General features: G+C 34.2%; 1 protein-coding gene across 3 annotated transcripts in view; it reads left to right on the forward strand.

Moving 5' to 3' along the window:
* CSMD3 (CUB and Sushi multiple domains 3) overlaps positions 1 to 19,448 on the forward strand; it is a 1,080,114-nt gene that overhangs the window by 490,632 nt on the left and 570,034 nt on the right. For all 3 annotated transcript variants that reach the window (XM_029222726.1, XM_029222727.1, XM_029222728.1), the window contains one exon: positions 15,151 to 15,254. In XM_029222726.1, the coding sequence (XP_029078559.1) occupies positions 15,151 to 15,254 (104 nt within the window). The remainder of the gene's footprint in view (positions 1 to 15,150; positions 15,255 to 19,448) is intronic.

The following is a 19,448-nucleotide window of genomic DNA, read 5'->3' on the forward strand; positions in this document are numbered from 1 at the left end:
GACCACCTCCATCTCTATCTCCTTGCTTTATTTTTTTTTATAGCATCTTGTAACACATCGGTATTTGAAGATCTCATATTGTATGGTATTATATTATATGCTGCTTCTCTATCTTTTGTATACTTCCCCAAGAAGGGAGGAAAGTTTGTCTATATCCCCAGCACTAGAATAGCACCTGGTAAAGAGTAGGCTCTAAATACAAATTTATAGAATGAATTAGACAAATTAAAAGTTTTTAGGAAGAAGATTTATCTGATTTGTGTTTCAACATAACATCCAAAATTTTCAAAAGAGGCTTATTAATTGAAGTGCAGTTCACAAAACAGCAAATAGTATAAATATCTTTCCCTACTCTTTTCCCAACCGCTTGTCCCGAAGAATATTCATTCATGGACCAGCAATCTTTCTTCCTGGATAACTGGCAAACAGTGAGTTCAGTGGCAAATAATTCCTCTTATACCCTAACTTCTTGGGCTTCTACCTAAATTGCTTACTCAGGAAGATAATTTTGGAAGTAAACAAGGTCTTCCATAAATATTAACTGATAAAGATTCATTAACACTTGAAGAAATTACATAAGCAAAAATAAAGTTAACAACAAAGACCATGAATTGAGAAGCTAATATCTTGCATCCTTCCTCTGTGGTATCAAAGAAAAACAATAAAAATAAACTGAGAATGGGAATTAGAATCCACTGTATGGTTCATTATATACAAAAATGTATAGTATCTCACTACCATGTTGTATGTTTAGCCATTTTAAACTAATCTCATTTTTTAATAAAGCTTCAAGTCAAATGTTCTCTGCATAAAAATAGTATAGATGAATAAATGGAGAGATAGGTATTCTGGATCAGACTGACATCATTATTAATGAGTGACAAAACCCAGCAAAATAGTGCTTCTTACCAAATTCACTTTAATGAGACGTACTCATATTTGTTTAAAATTTGTTTCAATATGTACAACCTAACATGTACAAATTTGTAATGAATATCCTCCTAAAACCAGCAACAGTATCTGCAAGCATTTTCTTCAAAATTTGTAACTTCAAGTTGATCATTTATATATATTATGAAATTTAAATTATAACCTCCAGTAGCAAAACATGAATAAATGACAGAAAGAACCAATGGTTTTGTACAGTTTTGTTATAGATTTAATATTTGATGCATTTTTCATTTTGTGTAGTTTCTTCCCTTCAGTGAAACATTTGTAGTGCCATATTTAATGTCACTGTTACATACCAGCAACCCCCTAAAGGGGAAGAGCAGTGCACAAATACAAAAGGCATAGAAAAATAAACAAAGCTGAAAGCTTTTATCGTTCCATCAGTATCTTACTGTGTCTCCAGATTCCCCTCCTGTCTCTAAAATATGAGCCTTTGTAAGAATTGAAACTATTAACCTGATTCTGGCAGCAAAGTGGATGAACCTAGAGAATTCCCTAGGCTGGCACTCCTCATTTTTGAATGGTCTAGTCCAAGAGTCTTGGAATACATCTTCTGTCGTAAAATATATAATATTATAGTGTATAATCCTTCTAGAATATGAGAGATTAATTTCTTCCTCTAAAATGAGATTACTTTCAAATAAATAAATGTTGGGTTTATGTGTATTATATTTAAACCTTTTTTATCTTACAGTATTTGTTTCACAAATTTCATGTAAATTTACCTTTTTACAAAAATAGGCAAATTAGGATGATTACTAATTAAACAGTTATTGAACACTAATTTTCCATGTACACATGTAATACATATCACACACAATACATATCACAAAACAGTAAAATTTTAGGATTATTCTGAAATACATGATATTTTGGACAAATGGGTTGAATATTCTGCTTTGTCTGAATTAGACTATACCCAATAAAATTTGATAAAATAGTCCTATGAGGCATCGATTTTTGAGTGAGCTTTTGACTAGTGCTTCTATATGTATGAAAAGAGAAAAAGGGAAAAAGGACTACAATCATTTTTTTTGGCGGGGGGTGGGGGGTAAAAAATCTAGATTGAGTCCACTCTTCTCCATCCCTACTTTTACAGCTCAAGTTTAGTCCCTCGATCTCTCTAACTGCCCTACTCCACTTCAAATACAGATTGTTCCTGCTGCCAAAGTGAGCATATGAAAAGCAAATAAAACCCTGTCAGCACACCACTCAAAACTCATTATTTGCTGCTCCTCATTTATAAGATAAAGTTCAAAGTCCTTAACATGATACAGCTCCTACCTCCATTTTTAGCCTTCCTTTTAATCACTTCCTGTTTCACAGTTGATATTACAGAAACAAAAAGAATATTTCTTTCTACTGTGCCGCTTTTTATGCTCTCTTCTACAGTGTTCTTCCCCAGTTCCCATCTTTACCTTCCTTTGCACTGCCTGGGGATTGTCTCTTGGGGGAAATCTTTCCATTTTACTCTTTAATTGGATTGGGCAGCTCTCATCTCTGCCCATGTTAACCCTGTGTGTCCATATCCCAAAGCACTTAACACAGGGTATTGTATTTATCTTGCTTATGTCTTGTCTCCAAATTGGACTGTGATCGCTAAGGTCTGAGACATGTATGAATAAGGAAGCTCTTTAATTATATGTCTAATTGATTGTGTAATATAGCATTACATACATTAAGCTTTGTATGCAAAGCTTATACTTTGTATATTTTGTATTTATGCATTCTGGATTTCCTCACTGGTAAGAAATATACTTGTTAATAACAGAGTGAATTATAGTCATTCTGAAATGAGCTTAATAGAGAAAATATTATTTTCTTCCAGAAAAGATAAATTTCTAGCAGCATAGATTTTGGGGAAGAAACTCTCCTCCTTAAATCACAGTGGGGTTGCCAGAAATAGAACTTCATCCTCAAGATCCATTGTGAACAGATGTCAATATTTATTTTATGATTAGCTAATAATAACTGCCATTTATTGAAGGCCTACTGTATATCAAGCACAGTATGTTCTGTTTTACAAACTTTAATGTAATACCTACTTCAACCTTAGGAATTATGAATTATAAACACTCTTTTATAGTTATGAGACTTCCCCAAAATAATGTAACATTCCATGACAGAGAGAGACTTAAACCATATCTTTGCCTGTACCCTTATATTATCTTGTCTCACTAATGTGATTAGCTTGGTATTAATATTAAAGCATCATTAATTTGTTTAGTTAAATATCATCAAAGCTTCATTTAATTCCAATACTAGTTATATTGGTGCAAATTGGCCAATACAGGGAATTGTGACTGGAGAAATACTAAGAAATTTCATCAGCTTCCAGATTTATTTTTAAGCAAAAAAATACAGACTTTATCATGGAAGATAAAATCGCTTATACAAATCCATGCTTTCTGTATTTTTCCCCCAAGGAATTGACACAATGTTTGCTGCTTGTCAGATTTCAGAAATTATCTTCCCTTGCCATCACTATTTAAAACATGAGGCATACGTGCAACATCAAAGAACTTACTTAGAAGTTATGCTATTATATATCAGGTATTTGGCAGACAGAAGGTATTTCCTAAGTTGCAGACGTTTACTATGCAAATGCAGAATAGTGTGAAGTTTGAGCACTTGGATTGTCACATCAGGGGAGTCTGAGATTGAATTTAGTCCCATCACTTTTAGCCAAATAAACACAGACAAATTACTGGGCAGAGCATTTTTTAAAACTTAGAATTGAATCTACTGATGTATCCACTAGAATGTTTTCAGTTTAAGTATGGGAAAGATATGGTTTAAATAATAAGAAAATGCATTATTTAGCACAGCATACTACCCAGAGGTATGCAAGTCTCAGACATACAGTAGAAACATCCATCTCTTGGCTCTGGGCATCTCCATGTGTTAGCTTTGTCCTTAAACTACATATTGCAAGATGGTTGCAGTAGCTCTAGTCAGTACATCCAGATCCAGTCACCTCCAAAGCAGGCTGATTCTTTGTGTTCATTTGAGCATGAAGAAATATTTTCCCGAAAGCACCCCACACCCAGAAGATTGCTCCTCGCCTTCCACTGACTGACCAGAATTAAGTGACATAGTAAGATCTAATCTTATCCATGACAAATGAAATGGAACTGCTAATATTGGCATAGACTCATTAGGAGCCATTCCATGGAACTTGGTATGGGATCAGCAGTCCCTAAAGCATAAGAATGTACACAGAAAGATACATAGCTGAGCAAAATCAATGTCCTGTTCGGAAGAGAAAAGTCCAGAGTGAACAAGTAAGATGGCTGTTGGATAAGTAATCAATAGTTTCTGCCACAATCCACCCGTTTTGTTATCAAATGTTCATCCAGATGCATAGTTCTTTCCCTACATTCACTTTGAAAAATGTTTACATGAAAAAATGCTGTCTTCATTAATAGAGAAAACCAAAAATCTTAGCCAGTTACATACAACTCTAGTATCTCCAAGTATTGTGCTGGCTTCTCCATTATATCCAGATTTAGTTCCTCATTATCTAGAGGCCTATAGCCAATAGACAGTTATCATCACATCCCAAATAAATGTGATATCCGTCATAGTTGAAACTTCAGGGGTCAGTCATTGGTTCATAGATCAATATCATATCCTGCTGGTTAAGAAGACTGGTGAAGACTACCTTCGATGGAAGGGGGATGAGTTCCTTGATCAGCCTGGAATGTAGCAGAACCCATTTTACCTCACTAGAACTTTACTTTGTCATAGTCGGATACGGCTTCTGGTTCTGACTTGTGGGAAGATTTTTTTCTGTTGGATAATGCTGCCCTAGGACATCAGTGTCATTACATATTACAACTACTGTTGCTTCTAAAACTGGATGTTTCTGCTGCTTTTGCCACCCTCTGCCAGAATCCATGGTTCGGGGAGCTTAGGTTTCATGCCTACACTCTGGTTGCAGTTAATGATGAGGAAGATAACATCTAACCATGCTGGGAAGTATACTATGCTTCCTACCAAGCCTCCTAATTTTGCAGACACGAGGATATTCAGCTTCTGAGTGGCCAAACTAATATATAAATGGACGCTACCTATAGTTTTAGGGTTAAAATGAAGCAGTGCATATGTGGCACTGAGCCCAGGACTCACACAATACAAATGTTTGCCAATTTTAACAAATTTCATGGGTAAAAGATACAAAGTGTATAAATGGGGATTCCACATGACTTCATAAAACATAATGATGGAGAAGTCATGGTTTTAAACCCTCTGTGAATGATGGAGAGAATGACAATTATGAAACATAGGTTCTATACCAGTTCTATCAAAATACCTTGTGAAAACCCATGTCTTAAGCCTTATGGGAAATGGATCTACTAACCATTTAATATTTAATATTATTTACAGATTTCTCACTTCTGGAAAGCCAATGTTAATATGCATGAGATTACTGTTAATTGATTACATTAGTAGCTTAAATTTTTTAACATAGCCCTCAATTAGCAACATCATATAGTAATTTGGAATCGGCACTTTACAAGTGGAAGCCAAGAGTATGGTTTATTTGGTTAAAAAATCAAGACAATTATAAGTTATTTTATATTTAGGGGCATGTTTTATTATCACAGCTTTTTCTTCAACAGTCCTATGACCTAAATGCAGGTCATTTTCCCACCCACAAATGATTAGGAACAAATACGAAAGGCAAAATATATGATGTTCCTTTCTCTTCTAATATGCTTTATATTCTTCCTATTTTCCTACTAAATGTTTCAGCCCTACTGCCAACTATATATGTAGAGAAAGTCGTTATATTACACTGATGAGTACTGATTTTTTTAATTACCTTTTCATTTCATTTTCATATTATACAAAGATAAAGGGAAGGAAAGTGGCTATTTTCTCCTCCATGTTACAGGAGAATCCAGAAAAAGAAAATTTCACATCACACTCCTGATGTTACTTATTACATTTTTCTATGAAAAAAATGTTTTGTTGTTTTGGTTTTGTTTTTACAAATTACTTTTATACATTCTACTGTTTTTATTTTTTTATTTTTGGAAATATCTCAATGTATCATTTTTGAATTTTACTGTAATGCTTTACTTATGTTAATATCTCCAGCTGAGACCAAAGTAGTTTTTATTCTTTTTATGCATAAATTTTACTTCTAAAGAACCAGTCCAGCACTCCCCTGGTGGCGCAGTGGTTGAGAACCTGCCTGCCGATGCAGGAGACACGGGTTCGTGCCCCGGTCCGGGAAGATCCCACATGCCGTGGAGTGGCTGGGCCCGTGAGCCATGGCCGCTGAGCCTGCACGTCCGGAGCCTGCGCTCCGCAGCGGGAGAGGCAACAACAGTGAGAGGCCCGCGTACTGCAAAAAAAGAAAAAAAAAGAACCAGTCCAGTAATGACGTTTAAACTAAGCATATAAGAAGCAAATTAAAATGAATGTGTTCTACAAATTCAGTCAGACTATTTTAGCTTCTCAGTGATTCAGTGTCATTGAAACTGTTCAAGAATTATAAGTGTCTAAAATTTCAGTGACAGCTCAGTGGTTAAGTGCTTATCTGAAAGTGTATGGATTAGTTAGTAATTAATTCATCACTTAATTTAAAATGAAGTCGAGTTCTCATTGTTGCATATATACATGCATGAACCTCAGTTACAATTCAGGCAAAATAAAATCTATCATTAAATGGGTATCCAAATTTTTTGAGACATGACTAAACAATAATGACTATCAAGGGTTTGGCATAGAAATAGCAATCAACCAGTCACTTATTAAATTCCTAGTTTGTATCTACTAGCCTATTAGACTTTTAAAGCCATTTAATAAGTGACGTTCCCTAATTTTAAATGCAATGCACTCATGGCTCTATTGTGAAATGGCTTGGGGTAAAGTGGATCATGTCATTAATCTTTTGAAAGGATGACAGATGAAGTACTCTGAAAGGCCCTCCCACTGAAATACAAGAAACACATTTTTCAGTGCATTGTTGGTTCACAATAAAGAAAATCTATAAGACTATGCATGCATACCATACAAACACAAGTACAATTATGCATATATAATTAAAAGAAGAATGAACTGAAATGAAAGTAGGAGATGAAATGCAAAGAAAGCTTGGAGATGAAAAGTAAAGAAAGCTTGGTTTTCCTTGTGGCAAATGGCAATAAGTCTCTGGAATTAGGAGACTAAGACTGAGGCCCAGTCTCTTTGGATCTACAGGTGAAGAAGCTGAACGTGAAACTTTAGTATTTAGCTAAAAGCCTCACAAGATGTTAAACTGGCACCAGCTTGGTAGTAACCCTTGGATCCAGTTAGCAGAAAATGAATGAAATTATACCCAGTTTAAGACCTTCAAGGTTCTCACAGCTGAAGCCCTAATAAAAATGGGTTTATTGTTAAATATAACTAAACACATAGGAAAACAAGCCACCATGAGTGAGTTACTAGAAATAAGAAACAGTTTCTTCAGGAAATTAGGACATGCAAAAGCCCTCCAGTATATGGTGGAATTTAGAAAGTCACATGCATGCCCATGGCAAGACACATGCTGAGGGAGACCAGAGAAGACCCTAAGCTTTCACCACTATCTGATCTATAGGCTTAATGCAAGCAGCAAGTGAAGGTTAAGACAAAATTATAAATGGTCTGGCTAGGTATTAAAGAATATCCTATCACTGAGCCAGTCCTCAAAGACTGGGAGAGGTCTTGCTATGATCTGAATGCTTCTGTCCCTTCAGAATTCATAATCCGAATGCTCAATGTGATGGTATTAGGAGGTGGGGCCTTTGGGAGGTCCTGAGGGTGGAGACCTCATGAGTAGGATTAGTGTTCTTATAAGACAGACCCCAAAGTGCTCCCTAGACCCTTCTGCTGATGTTAGGTTACAACAAAAAGATGGCCTTCTGTGAACCAGGAAACTCTCTCACCATACACTGAATCAACTGCGCCTTGATCTTGGACTTCCCAGCCTCGAGAACTGTGATAAATAAATTTCTATTGTTTATACGCCACCCAGTTTATGGTATTTTGTTATAGCAGCCCAAGCATGCTGAAATGGATATTTTTTTAATCTCCTTGAATTTAAAGAAATTCCAGTTAAAACACTGGATGGACACAAGTCTTCAAAAATCAAGAAGAGCAAACCCTGGGGAAGGGAGAGACTCTGATTTCCAGAATTACCATGTTATAATATTCAAATGGATAGTTTTCAGAAACAACAATGAGATCACAAAGTATGCAAAGAAACAGAATATGGCCATTGAAAGGAACAAAATAAATTGACAGAAAATATCCTTGAAGACATTGAGTCATTGAACTTATTAGACAAAGATTTAAAACAACTGTATTAATTATGCTTAAGCAGCATGGACAAAATTAAAGGGAATGATGAAAATGATATATGAATAAAATGAGAATAAAAATAAAGAAATAGAAATTATAAAAAAGAAACCAAATAGAAATTCTGGAGCTTTAAACCAAAATAACTGAAATTTTAAAAACCTAGAGGTTTTGAGAGCAGGTTTGATCAGCAGAAGAAAGAATTAGTAAGCTTGAAGATAGGACAATTGAAATTATTCAGTCTGAAGAACAGAAAAAGAAAAGAAAAAAGGTGAAAAAAGTGAAAGGAGCCTAGGGACCTGTGGAATATGAGCAAATGGACCAACAAATGTATTTTATGACTCTCAGGAGGAGAAGATAGAAATAATGGTACAGAAAGAATATTTGAAGGAATAATGACCAGAAAGATCACAAATTTGAGAGAGACATGAATCTACCCATCCAGGAAGCTCAGCAAACTCTATGTAAGATAAGCTTAAAGTGATCCATGTAAGATAAGTTTAAAGTGATCCATACCTAAATATATTATAGTCAAATGGTTGAAAGGTAAAAACAAAGAGAATCTTGAAAGCAGCAGGTGAAAAGTGACTCTTTAAGTACAACAAATCCTAAAAAATATTAACAGCTGATTTCAAAAAAGAAAAAGAAACTGAGAAGCAAGTGAGACAATATCTTTAAACGTTGAAAACAAAATTTTCAACCAAGAATTCTATATCTATCTGTCAAAACTCTCCTTCAAGGATGAAAGATAAATCAAGATATTCCCAGATAAACAAAAGCTAAGAGAGCACAGAACTAAACCCACCCATCTGTGAGCAATTAATTTTTGACAAAGGTGCCAAAAACATTCAATGGTGAAAGAATACAGGCATACCTTGGAGATAATTGTGTGTTCAATTCTAGACCACCACAATAAAACAAATACCACAATAAAGCGAGTCTCACAATTCTTTTGTAGTATGTATAATAGTTATGTTTACAGTATACTGTAGTCTATTAAGTGTGCAACAACGTTGTGCCTAAAAAAACAGTGTACAGATCTTAATTAAAAAATACTTTATGGGAGGTAGGGGAGGGAAGGATTGGGAGTTTGAGATTAACAGATGGAAACTAGTATATATAGGATGGATAAACAAAGTCCTACTGTATAGCACAGGGAACTATATTCAGTATCCTGTGATAAACCATAATGGAACAGAATATGAAAAAGAATATGTATATGTATAACTGAGTCACTTTGCTGTACAGAAGAAATTAACACTACATTGTAAATCAACTGTACTTCAATAATTTTTTTAAAAACTAATAAAATACTAAAGAATAAATTTAACCAAGGAGGTGAAAGATCTGTACACTAAAACCTATTAAAACTATTTAAAAAATGCTAACCATAATCTGAGCCTGCAGTGAGTCATAATCATTTAGCTGGTGGAGTCTTTCCTTGATATTGATGGCTGATGAATGATCAGGGTGGTGGTGCTGATGGTTGGGGTGGCTGTAGCAATTTCTTTTTTTTTTTTTTTTTTCTTAAAGAATCAATTTTATTTATTTTTGGTTGCATTGCATCTTCATTGCTGTACACGGGCTTTCTGTAGTTGTGGCAAGCGGGGGCTACTCTTCACTGCGGTGTGCAGGCTTCTCATTGTGGTGGCCTCTCCTGTTGGGGAGCACAGGCTCCAGGTGTGTGGGCTTCAGTAGCTGTAGCACACAGGCTCAGCAGCTCTGGCTCATGGGCTCCAGAGGGTAGGCTCAGTAGTTGTGGCGCACGGGCTTAGTTGCTCCGCAGCATGTGGGATCCTCCCAGACCAGGGATCGAAGCTGTGTCCCCTGCATTGGCAGGCGGATTCCTAACCACTGCACCACCAGGGGAGTCCCTGTAGCAATTTCTTAAAATAAAACGTTAATGAAGTTTGCCACATTGATTAACTCTTCCCTTTCACCAGTGATTTCTCTGTAGCAGGCACTGTGCTTTGATAGCATTTTATCCACAGTTGAACTTTCAAAATAGGAGTCAGTTCTCTCAAATGCTACTACTGCTTTATCAAGTAAGTTTATATAATATTCTAAATCCTTTGCTGTCATTTCAACAATCTTCACAGCATCTTCACCAAGAGGAGATTCCATCACATTCTTTGCTCATCCGCAAGAAGCAACTCTCATCTGTTAAAAGTTTTACCATGAAATTGCAGCAATTCAGTCCCATCTTCAGGCTCCACTTCTAATTATAATTCTCTTGCTATTTTCACCATAGCTGCGGTGACTTCCTCCACTGAAGTTTTGAACCCCTCAAAGTCCTCCATGAGGGTTGGAATCAACTTCTTCCAAACTTCTATTAATGTTGATATTTTGCTCTTCCCATGAATCCCAAATGTTCTTAATGGCATCTAGAATGGTGAATCCTTTACAGAAAGGTTTTAATTTACTTTGCCCAGATCCATCAGAGGAACCACCATCTATGGCAGATACAGTCTTACAGAATGTGTTAATTAAATAATAAGACTTGAAAGTCAGAATTACTTCTTGATCCATGGGCTGCAGAATGGATGTTGTTTAGCAGACATGACAACATTAATCTTGTTTTACAGGTTCATCAGGGCTCTTGAGTGACCAGGTGCATTGTCAATAAACAATCATATTTTTAAAGGAATCTTTTTCTTTCCTGAGCAGTAGGTCTCAAAAGTGGGCTGAAAATATTCCATAAACTATGTTGTAAACAGATGTGCTATTTCCAGGCTTTATTGTTCCATTTATAGAGCACAGGCAGAGTAGATTTAGCATAATTCTTAAGATTCCTAAGGTTTTCAGAACAGTAAATCAGCATTGGCTTCAAGTCAGCTACATATACCCTTAACAAGAGAGTCAGCCTGTCTTTTGAAGATTTGAAGTCAGGCATTGACTTCTCTGTAGCTGTGAAAGTCCTAGATGGTGTCTTCTTCCAATATAGGCTGTTTTGTCTACACTGAAAATCTGTTGATTAGTGTAGCTGCATTCATTAATTTTCTTAGCAAGATCTTCTGGGTAACTTGCTGCAGCTTCTGCTGTTCACCTTGTACTTTTATGTTATGGAGATGGCTTTTTTTCCTTAAACCTCATGAACCAATCTCTGCTAGCTTCAGACTTTTCTTTGCAGCTTACTTACCTCTCTGAGCCTTCATAGATTTGAGGAGAGTTAGGGCCTTACTCTAAATTAGGCTTTTGCTTAAAGAGAATGTTATGACTTGTTTGAACTTCCTTCTAGACCACTAAAACTTCCTCCATATCAGCAGTAAGACTATTTCACTTTCTTATCATTCATATGTTCACTAGAGTAGCACTTTTAATTTCCTTCAAGAACAGTTTCTTTGCATTTACAACTTGCAACTGATGCAACACACCTACCTTTCGGCCTGTCTCGACTTTTGAAATGCATGCATTTCTCACTAAGCTTAATCATTTCTAGCTTTTGATTTAAAGTGCGGGAGGTAGGACTCCTCTTTACACTTGAACACTTAGAAGCCACTGTAGGGTCATTAGTTGCCCTAATTTCAATATTATTGTGTCTTAGGTAATAGGGAGGCCCAAAGAGATAGAGAAAGATGGGGGAACAGCCTGTCAGTGGAGCACTTAGAACACACACAACATTTATCATTTAAGTGTGCAGTCTTATGTGGGTGTGGATTGTGGCTCCCCAAAACCATTACAAAGAAACATCAAAAGTCACTGAGCACAGATCACCATAATAAACGTAATAGTAATGAAAAAGTTTGAAATATTGTGAGAAGTATCAAAACATGACACAGCCACAAAGTATGCAAATGCTGTTTAAAAAATGGTGCTGATAGACTTGCTTGACCACAGTTTTGCCACAAAACTTCAATTTGTAAAAAATACAATATCTGCCAATCACAATAAAGCAAAGTGCAATAAGGCAAGGTTTGCCTGTAGTTGTTTCAATAAATGGTGCTTTTAAAATTGGATAGCCACATGCAGAAGAATGAAATTTGATCTTTACTTGCACTGTATACAACAGTTAAATCAAAATGGATCAAAAACCTAAATTTAAGAGCTTAAACTATAAAATTCATAGAAGAAAACATAGAAAAACATTGTATGATATGGGATTTTGCAATGGTTTCTTAAATATGACACCAAAAGCGCAGGAAACAAAAAATAGATAAACTGAACTTCATTACATTAAAACTTTGTGGTGTCAAAGAACACTATCACAAGAGCAGAAAGACAATTCACATAATGGGAGAAAATATTTGCAACTAATATATCTGATAGGGGATTAATATCTAGAATATGTAAAGAGCTGTTACAACTCAACAACAATAAAACAAATGGCTTAATTTTAAAAGGGGTAAAAGAGAAAAATAAATAAAAAGGGGTAAATGACTTGAATAGACAGTTACCAAAGAAGATACACAAATGGTTAATAAGTACATGAAAAAATGCTCAATATCATTAATTAGAGAGATGCAATTATATCCACAGTAAGATACCACTTTACACCTACCAGAACGGGTATGATAAAAACAAAACAGAAAATAACATGTGGTGAGGATATGGAGAAATTGGAACCCTTATGAATTGCTGGTGGAAATTTAAAATGTTCAGAAGCTCTGGAAAGCAGCTTGGCAGTTCTTCAAAATGTTAAATATATGACCCAGTAATTTCACTCTGAAAACAGGGATACAAATAAGTACTTTTACACCATCATAATAGCAATATTCACCATAGATAAAAGATAGAAACACCCTAAGTGTCCATCAACAGAGTAATGGTTACACCAAATTAGGTTTATACATACAATGGACTATTATTCAGCCATAAAAAGGAATGAAGTTCTGATACATGCTATAATGTAGATGAACCTCAAAGACTTTTCTTAGTGAAGTAAATCAAACACAAAAAGGCAAATATTGTGTTTTTCCACTTATATAAAATATCTAGAATATGAAAATTTGTAGAGACAGAAAGTATGTTGGAAGTTACCAGGAGATGGGGGAAAGAGGAAAATGGGGAGTTATTGTTATGGCTTAATGGTAACAAGGTTTTGGTTTGGAAAACTTCTGGAAAAAGATGGTGATGGTTGCATAGCATTGTGAATATATTGATAATTAATGCCACTGAACTGTACACTTAAAAATAGCTAAAATTGATTTTTTAATATATATTATAGTTAGCACAATAAAAAATAGTAAACAAAAATAGAGAAGACATATAATGTTAGAAATAGAAATAGGACAAGAGTACAGACAACATAGGCTAAAAGAAAGCGAATAATTATATGACAATAAATTTGAAAACTTTTTCAGCATTGACATGTTTCTATGAAAATTAAAATAACTTTTAATCAAGAAAAATAAAAACAGAAAGCCTGAAAAAGAACATAAATGACAAACATATGAAAAAAGAACTTAATTGCTAATGAAGAAAATGCAAAAGAAAAGTCATTTTTTACACCCTCTAGATTGGTAGAAATAATGAAACCTAATGTACACAAGTTGTAGGCATTTAAATTGGTAAAATAATTTCCAAATCATATGGCACAATATTATGAAATATAATTTTTGCTTTGTTATTATCCAGAAATTGCACTCATAAGTACATATATAAGCTAGTACTTGTACATTTGAGCCAGAAAATATTTAAGATTGGTTGTAACCATGTTGCTTTTGATAGCAAAAAAATGGGAACAACTTAATCTCTATTAACAGGCAATTATTAATTGAGAATACTTATATTTAACTCAGTGTAGAACAGGGAAACATTTACTTTTAAATTGTAGCCATGTAAAATTCAGTGTTTTTATATATTCTGCATTTAAACCTGACCAAAACAGTGGCTTTAATTAATGCTAGTAAAAAATGATTTAAAAATCAAGAAATAGACATAATCAAAAATTTGTTTTTTTGTTACGAAGCTAAAAAGAGTCAGGGTATGAAATCCCTCATTTTCTTAAGAATTTCTTTTTATGATACCAAAGTAACAATTATAAAAATTAGCTTTTAAATAATAATTTAAAAAATTTTAAAGCTTTTTTTCATTTATTCTCTAGTACTATTGGTAATCTCAGCCATTCATTTTCTTTAACTCGTGTTGAATAATACTTTATTATAAATTATTTTTTGCTCAAGCCATGATTATATATAGGATGATATTTATGTAATTTCTTCTTATATGGATTCTTGATTTATAATTCTTTAATATTATATTGGTTTTCTAATTTAAGAATTGCAATTTAATTAAATATGAATTTTTACATAGATATATAAACAATAAATGAATGCATGAGTATATTTTGATAAGAATTAATATTAATTTTTTGTTATGGTATAATGTGTCTCCCAAAGAATTGTGCTCCTAGTTTTGCCAGCAAAATATAATATATATGAGGGATTCTGTTACCAAAGGATACACAAAAATAAACTTGATGCCTTTAAATTTAGTGATCTAGATTCAAATTTAGCTCTAACATTTTTTAAGCTTTACTATTTCATAGAAATAGTATACTCTGTGTTTTTCTGTGCTAGCTTGTAAAAATATATGCAAATGTAACCACTCTTCAGGTACATATACATTTTTATAAAGCCTTCTTAAATTAGATTTGCATTCAGATTCCTCAAATAAGAGTGTCCTATAAACAGAAGCCATGCCATTTCATTGAAAAATTATTACAGAAGATACAATAGAGTAAGTAAAAATTATGTTATAATTATAATGATTGATAGGAATAGTCTCACATGATCTCCTGCCATAGTTTGAAATTCTTATACAGATAATTATAGATCTATAGATATATAGTATGTCCACAGTGCATTTTTGTTTGCTTTTATTATATAATGAAATATATTTGAGATGTTTGTTTCTGTTTATTGCTAGGTTATCCAGATAAATTTTGAAGAATTCGATCTGGAAATTGGCTATGACACCTTGACAATTGGTGACGGGAGCGAAGTTGGAGACCCAAGGACAGTGCTCCAAGTGTAAGTTCTCAATGTTTCTTTCTTGACTTAGCCTATTAGGTCTTTATAAAATTGTATGAAATTTTACTTTTTCTTTTCTTTCATTGATTCTTCCTACTATCACCAACAGAAGAAGCATAGTACCTTAGTTATGATCATCAATCTGCATATAGTATATTTATTAGTCCTTCTTCAGTGGTGCTTAAGGTACTTGATCCAAACACAGTTACTTAGAATCCATTTCCAGAAAGGAACTCATTGGCAAAAGAGGCCTAGGGTGAAATTGCAGAGTGGCTGATTGGCCTTATTTTGGAAAATATCTTTGCCCTCACAGAGTTTTAGAATAGACTGGAAAAAACAATCATGAAATTGATCCCAGAGACAATAATAAAGACCTGGTCATCAAGATCTGTACTTGAGAGTTTATCAGTGGTTTGACGTGAAGTAGTTAGCAATGAACAGCTCTCAGAGTTGAGCTAATATACTGAAAAGGTTCTTGATGTGAACAAAAAGAATGAACATAAATTGAGAAAAGGGAAATGTTAGGAACTTACCGCCAAATCCTTGGCTATCCATTCCAATAATCTACCTCTGATAGTGGCAAGAAGAAATGTCCAGGGCATGTATATATATTTTTTCTGTGATGAACCTCAAAAGGTTATGATATGCTTTCTCTCAGTATTCCTTTCATAACTGTTGATTTGCAATACAGGCTTTATCAGTGAGGTGTTTCTCAAAAATGGGGTCTTTTGCATCACAATTACCTGGTGCACTTTTTAAAATGTAGATTTCTGGACTCCTCCCATTATGTCTATTAAAGTTTGCTTTATATATTTAGGTGGTCCTATGTTGGGTGCATAGATATTTACAGATGCTATATCCTCTTGTTGGATTGATCCCTTTAACATTATGTGATGCTCTTCTTTGTCTTTTGTTACAGTCTTTATTTTAAAGTATATTTTATCTTATGTAAGTACTGCTACCCCAGCTTTCTTTTTATTTTTGTTTGCATGAAACATTTCTTTTCATTCCTTCACTTTTGGTCTGTGTGTGTTTAGATCTGAAGTGAGTCTCTTATAAGCAGCATATAGATGGGTCTTGGGTTTTTTTGTTTGTTTGATGATTGTTTAATGATTTTCTTTAGTATCATGTTTGGATTTTTTTGTCTTTATTTTCTCTGTATCTATTATAGGCTTTTGGTTTGTGGTTACCATAAGGTTCATATATAACTATTTATATATGGAAAAGTTTATTTTATGTTGATAGTCACTTAAGTTCAAATGCATTCTACAAATACTACATTTTTATTCCCTGCTTCCACATTTTATGTCTTTTACATCATGTTTTACATCTTTTTATTTTGTGTCTTCTCTCATTATTGTATAGGTTTTTTTTTGAACTTTCGTCATTTAACCTTCACACAGGTTTTATAAGTGATTGATCCACTACCATTACTATATATTTGCCTTTTCCAGTGAGAATTTTAGTTTCATGTGTTTTCTTATTAATTAGTGCCATTTCATTTCAACTTATAGAAGTCCCTTTAACATTTCTTGCAGGGCCAGTTTAGTGGTGGTGAACTCCTTTAGATTTTGCTTGTCTGGGAAACTCTTTATCTCACTTTCAATTCTGAATGATAACCTTGCTGGATACAGTATTCTTGGTTGTAAATTTTTGTTTGTTTGTTTGTTTTATTTTGTTTCAGCACTTTGAATATATCATGCTGCTCCATTCTGGTCTGCAAAGTTTCTGCTGAAAAAATTGCTTCCATTATATTAACTAGTTGGTTTCCTCTTACTGCTTTTAGTACTCTCTCTTTAATTTTTGACATTTTACCTATAATGTGTCTCTTTGTAGGTCTCTTTGGAGTCATCTTGTTTGGGACTCTCTGTGCTTCCTGGATCTGGATGTCTGTTTCCTTTCTAGGATAGGGAAGTTTTCAGCCAGTATTTCTTCAAATACATTTGTTCCCCATTCTCTCTTTCTTCTGCTTCTGGGATCCCTATAAAGCAAATATTCTTGTGCTTGATGTTGTCCTTAAGCTATCCATATTTAATTTTTTTCCCCTTTTTGTTCTGATTGGGTGATTTCCATTACCCTGTCTTTTAGATTGCTAATCCTTCTTCTGTATCATCTTATCTGCTATTGATTCCCTTTAGTGTATTTTTCATTTAATTTATGTTACTCATGTTATTTCATTCTTTAGCTGTGATTGATTCTTTCTTATATTTTTTTAACTCTTTGTTGAAGTTCTCACTGTGTTCATCCATTCTTCTCCTGAGTTCAGTGAGCACTTTTATGACCATCATTTTGAATTCTTTACCAGATAAATTACTTATCTTCATATCATTAAGGGTTTTTTTTTCTGATGTTTTGTTTTTTCTTTTGTTTGGAGCATATTTTGTCACCTCATTTTGCCTAATACTCTGTGTCTGTTTCTATATATTAGGCAAAACTGCTACCTCTATCAGTCTTGAAGTAGTGACTTTGTGTAGGTGATGATCCTTCTCATTCAACCCTGCCCTAGATCTTTGTTGTCTCTTAAATCTTTTTGGTTGTATATACTGCCTTATTTATTCCTGATTTCCCCTTGCTGTTCAGCATGTGCCAAGATTTGTCAGTGTTCCAAAGAAAGGAATTCAGTGATCACCTAGTTTCAGGCTGATTGGATGCCAGACCCTCAGGCAGAAGCTTTTAAAGTTTGCAAATATATACAGTCCTGAGGGGCTGCACTTGTAATCCCTACTGGCCCCCAAACCTCTCCTCCTCTTTCCTTTCCTTTTCTTTTTAATTTTACAAGAAGTTCTCATAGTACTGTTATTGCAGAATCCTGTAATAACACCAAAGATTTACCTTATGTGTACATTGTAGACCCAATACTATTCCATCTTAGTTGTTATCTTTTCAGGAAAAAAAAAAAATCCCTTCTCTTCTTACTTATCTTTATGCATTATTGACCTCAACTTCAACTTCTCTCCTCCACCTACTACATGGATATCATTGATCAAGCACAATTTTGTTGTTTATCTCTGAGCCTACTACAATTCCACTTTGTGCTTCCTAAGATAATGATGGACAAAGAGCCATTGCTTTACATGTTCTGCATATTTGTTTATGTTGTTCAAATTATTTGTAACTCCACCCCCCTAAAAATACTCAGCATTTTTATCAGGATGACGTACCTGGTAGACATTTCACCACGCTAGACTAATATCTTTCAGAAATTATATATAGTTCCTCCTAGATTTCTTTGTGGTTTTGTACCTGATAGTTTGGATTTCATTATACTGTAATGTTGTATTAGAAATTGACATACACAGAACTAATATGATCAGTAAGTATGTTTTTTGGTTGTTGTTTGGGAAGTGCAGTCATCCCTTGGTATCCACAGGGTATTGTTTCCAGGAACTGTCACATATATCACAATCTGCACATACCCAAATCCCTTAGTCAGCCCTCCATATCCATAGTTCCACATACATGGGTTCAACCAACCATGGATTGTGTAGTACTGTAGTGTTTATTGGAAAAAAAATCCATGTATAAGTGGACCTGTGCAGTTCAAACCCATGTTCTTCAAGGGTCAACTATACAGTGTTTTAAATAATTGAAAATTACATATAAAAAATCTGAATTTGTTGTTTCTTTCGACAGACTGGCAACACTAAGACTGGATTATCACATGGCAAAATTTGCTGGAACTCTCTTCTGTCCTCTTTAGAGAGCCCATAGGTTCTCATGGCCCTTCAACCTTGTCTCGTTTTTCACTTGAGCATCTAAGAACCCTTGCATTGCCTGCCTGGGCCTATAGGCATGTGACACATGATACAACACAAAATTTGGTTTATTCCTTAAATTTATTATTTATTATTTCCCAAATAACACATGTATTTGTTCCTTTATCTGACACTTTAGAAAAGTTGAAGTTTCTTGGGCATTAATGATAATATAGCAAATTTTGTAAGTGATCCTCACACATTCTGAGACCTATCTTTCTATATGTTTATTTGATAGATCACATTATATGTACTTCAAAAATGAAACTGTAAAACATGTATGTGATGGAACATATTTTCCTTTTTTCTGCTTAAGATAGAGGACTAGATTTCAGGTTTAGATTCTTCAAAGCATGGACAGGGAAAGGCAGGATAGCTAGTCAGTTGACTGAAGAATATTTCTTAAACATCTTTTTTACTATATCTACCACTAAATAAA

This window comes from Monodon monoceros, unplaced genomic scaffold (assembly GCF_005190385.1).
Source record: "Monodon monoceros isolate NGI ecotype Baffin Bay Population unplaced genomic scaffold, NGI_Narwhal_1 Super_Scaffold_14, whole genome shotgun sequence".
Lineage (NCBI taxonomy): Eukaryota > Metazoa > Chordata > Mammalia > Artiodactyla > Monodontidae > Monodon > Monodon monoceros.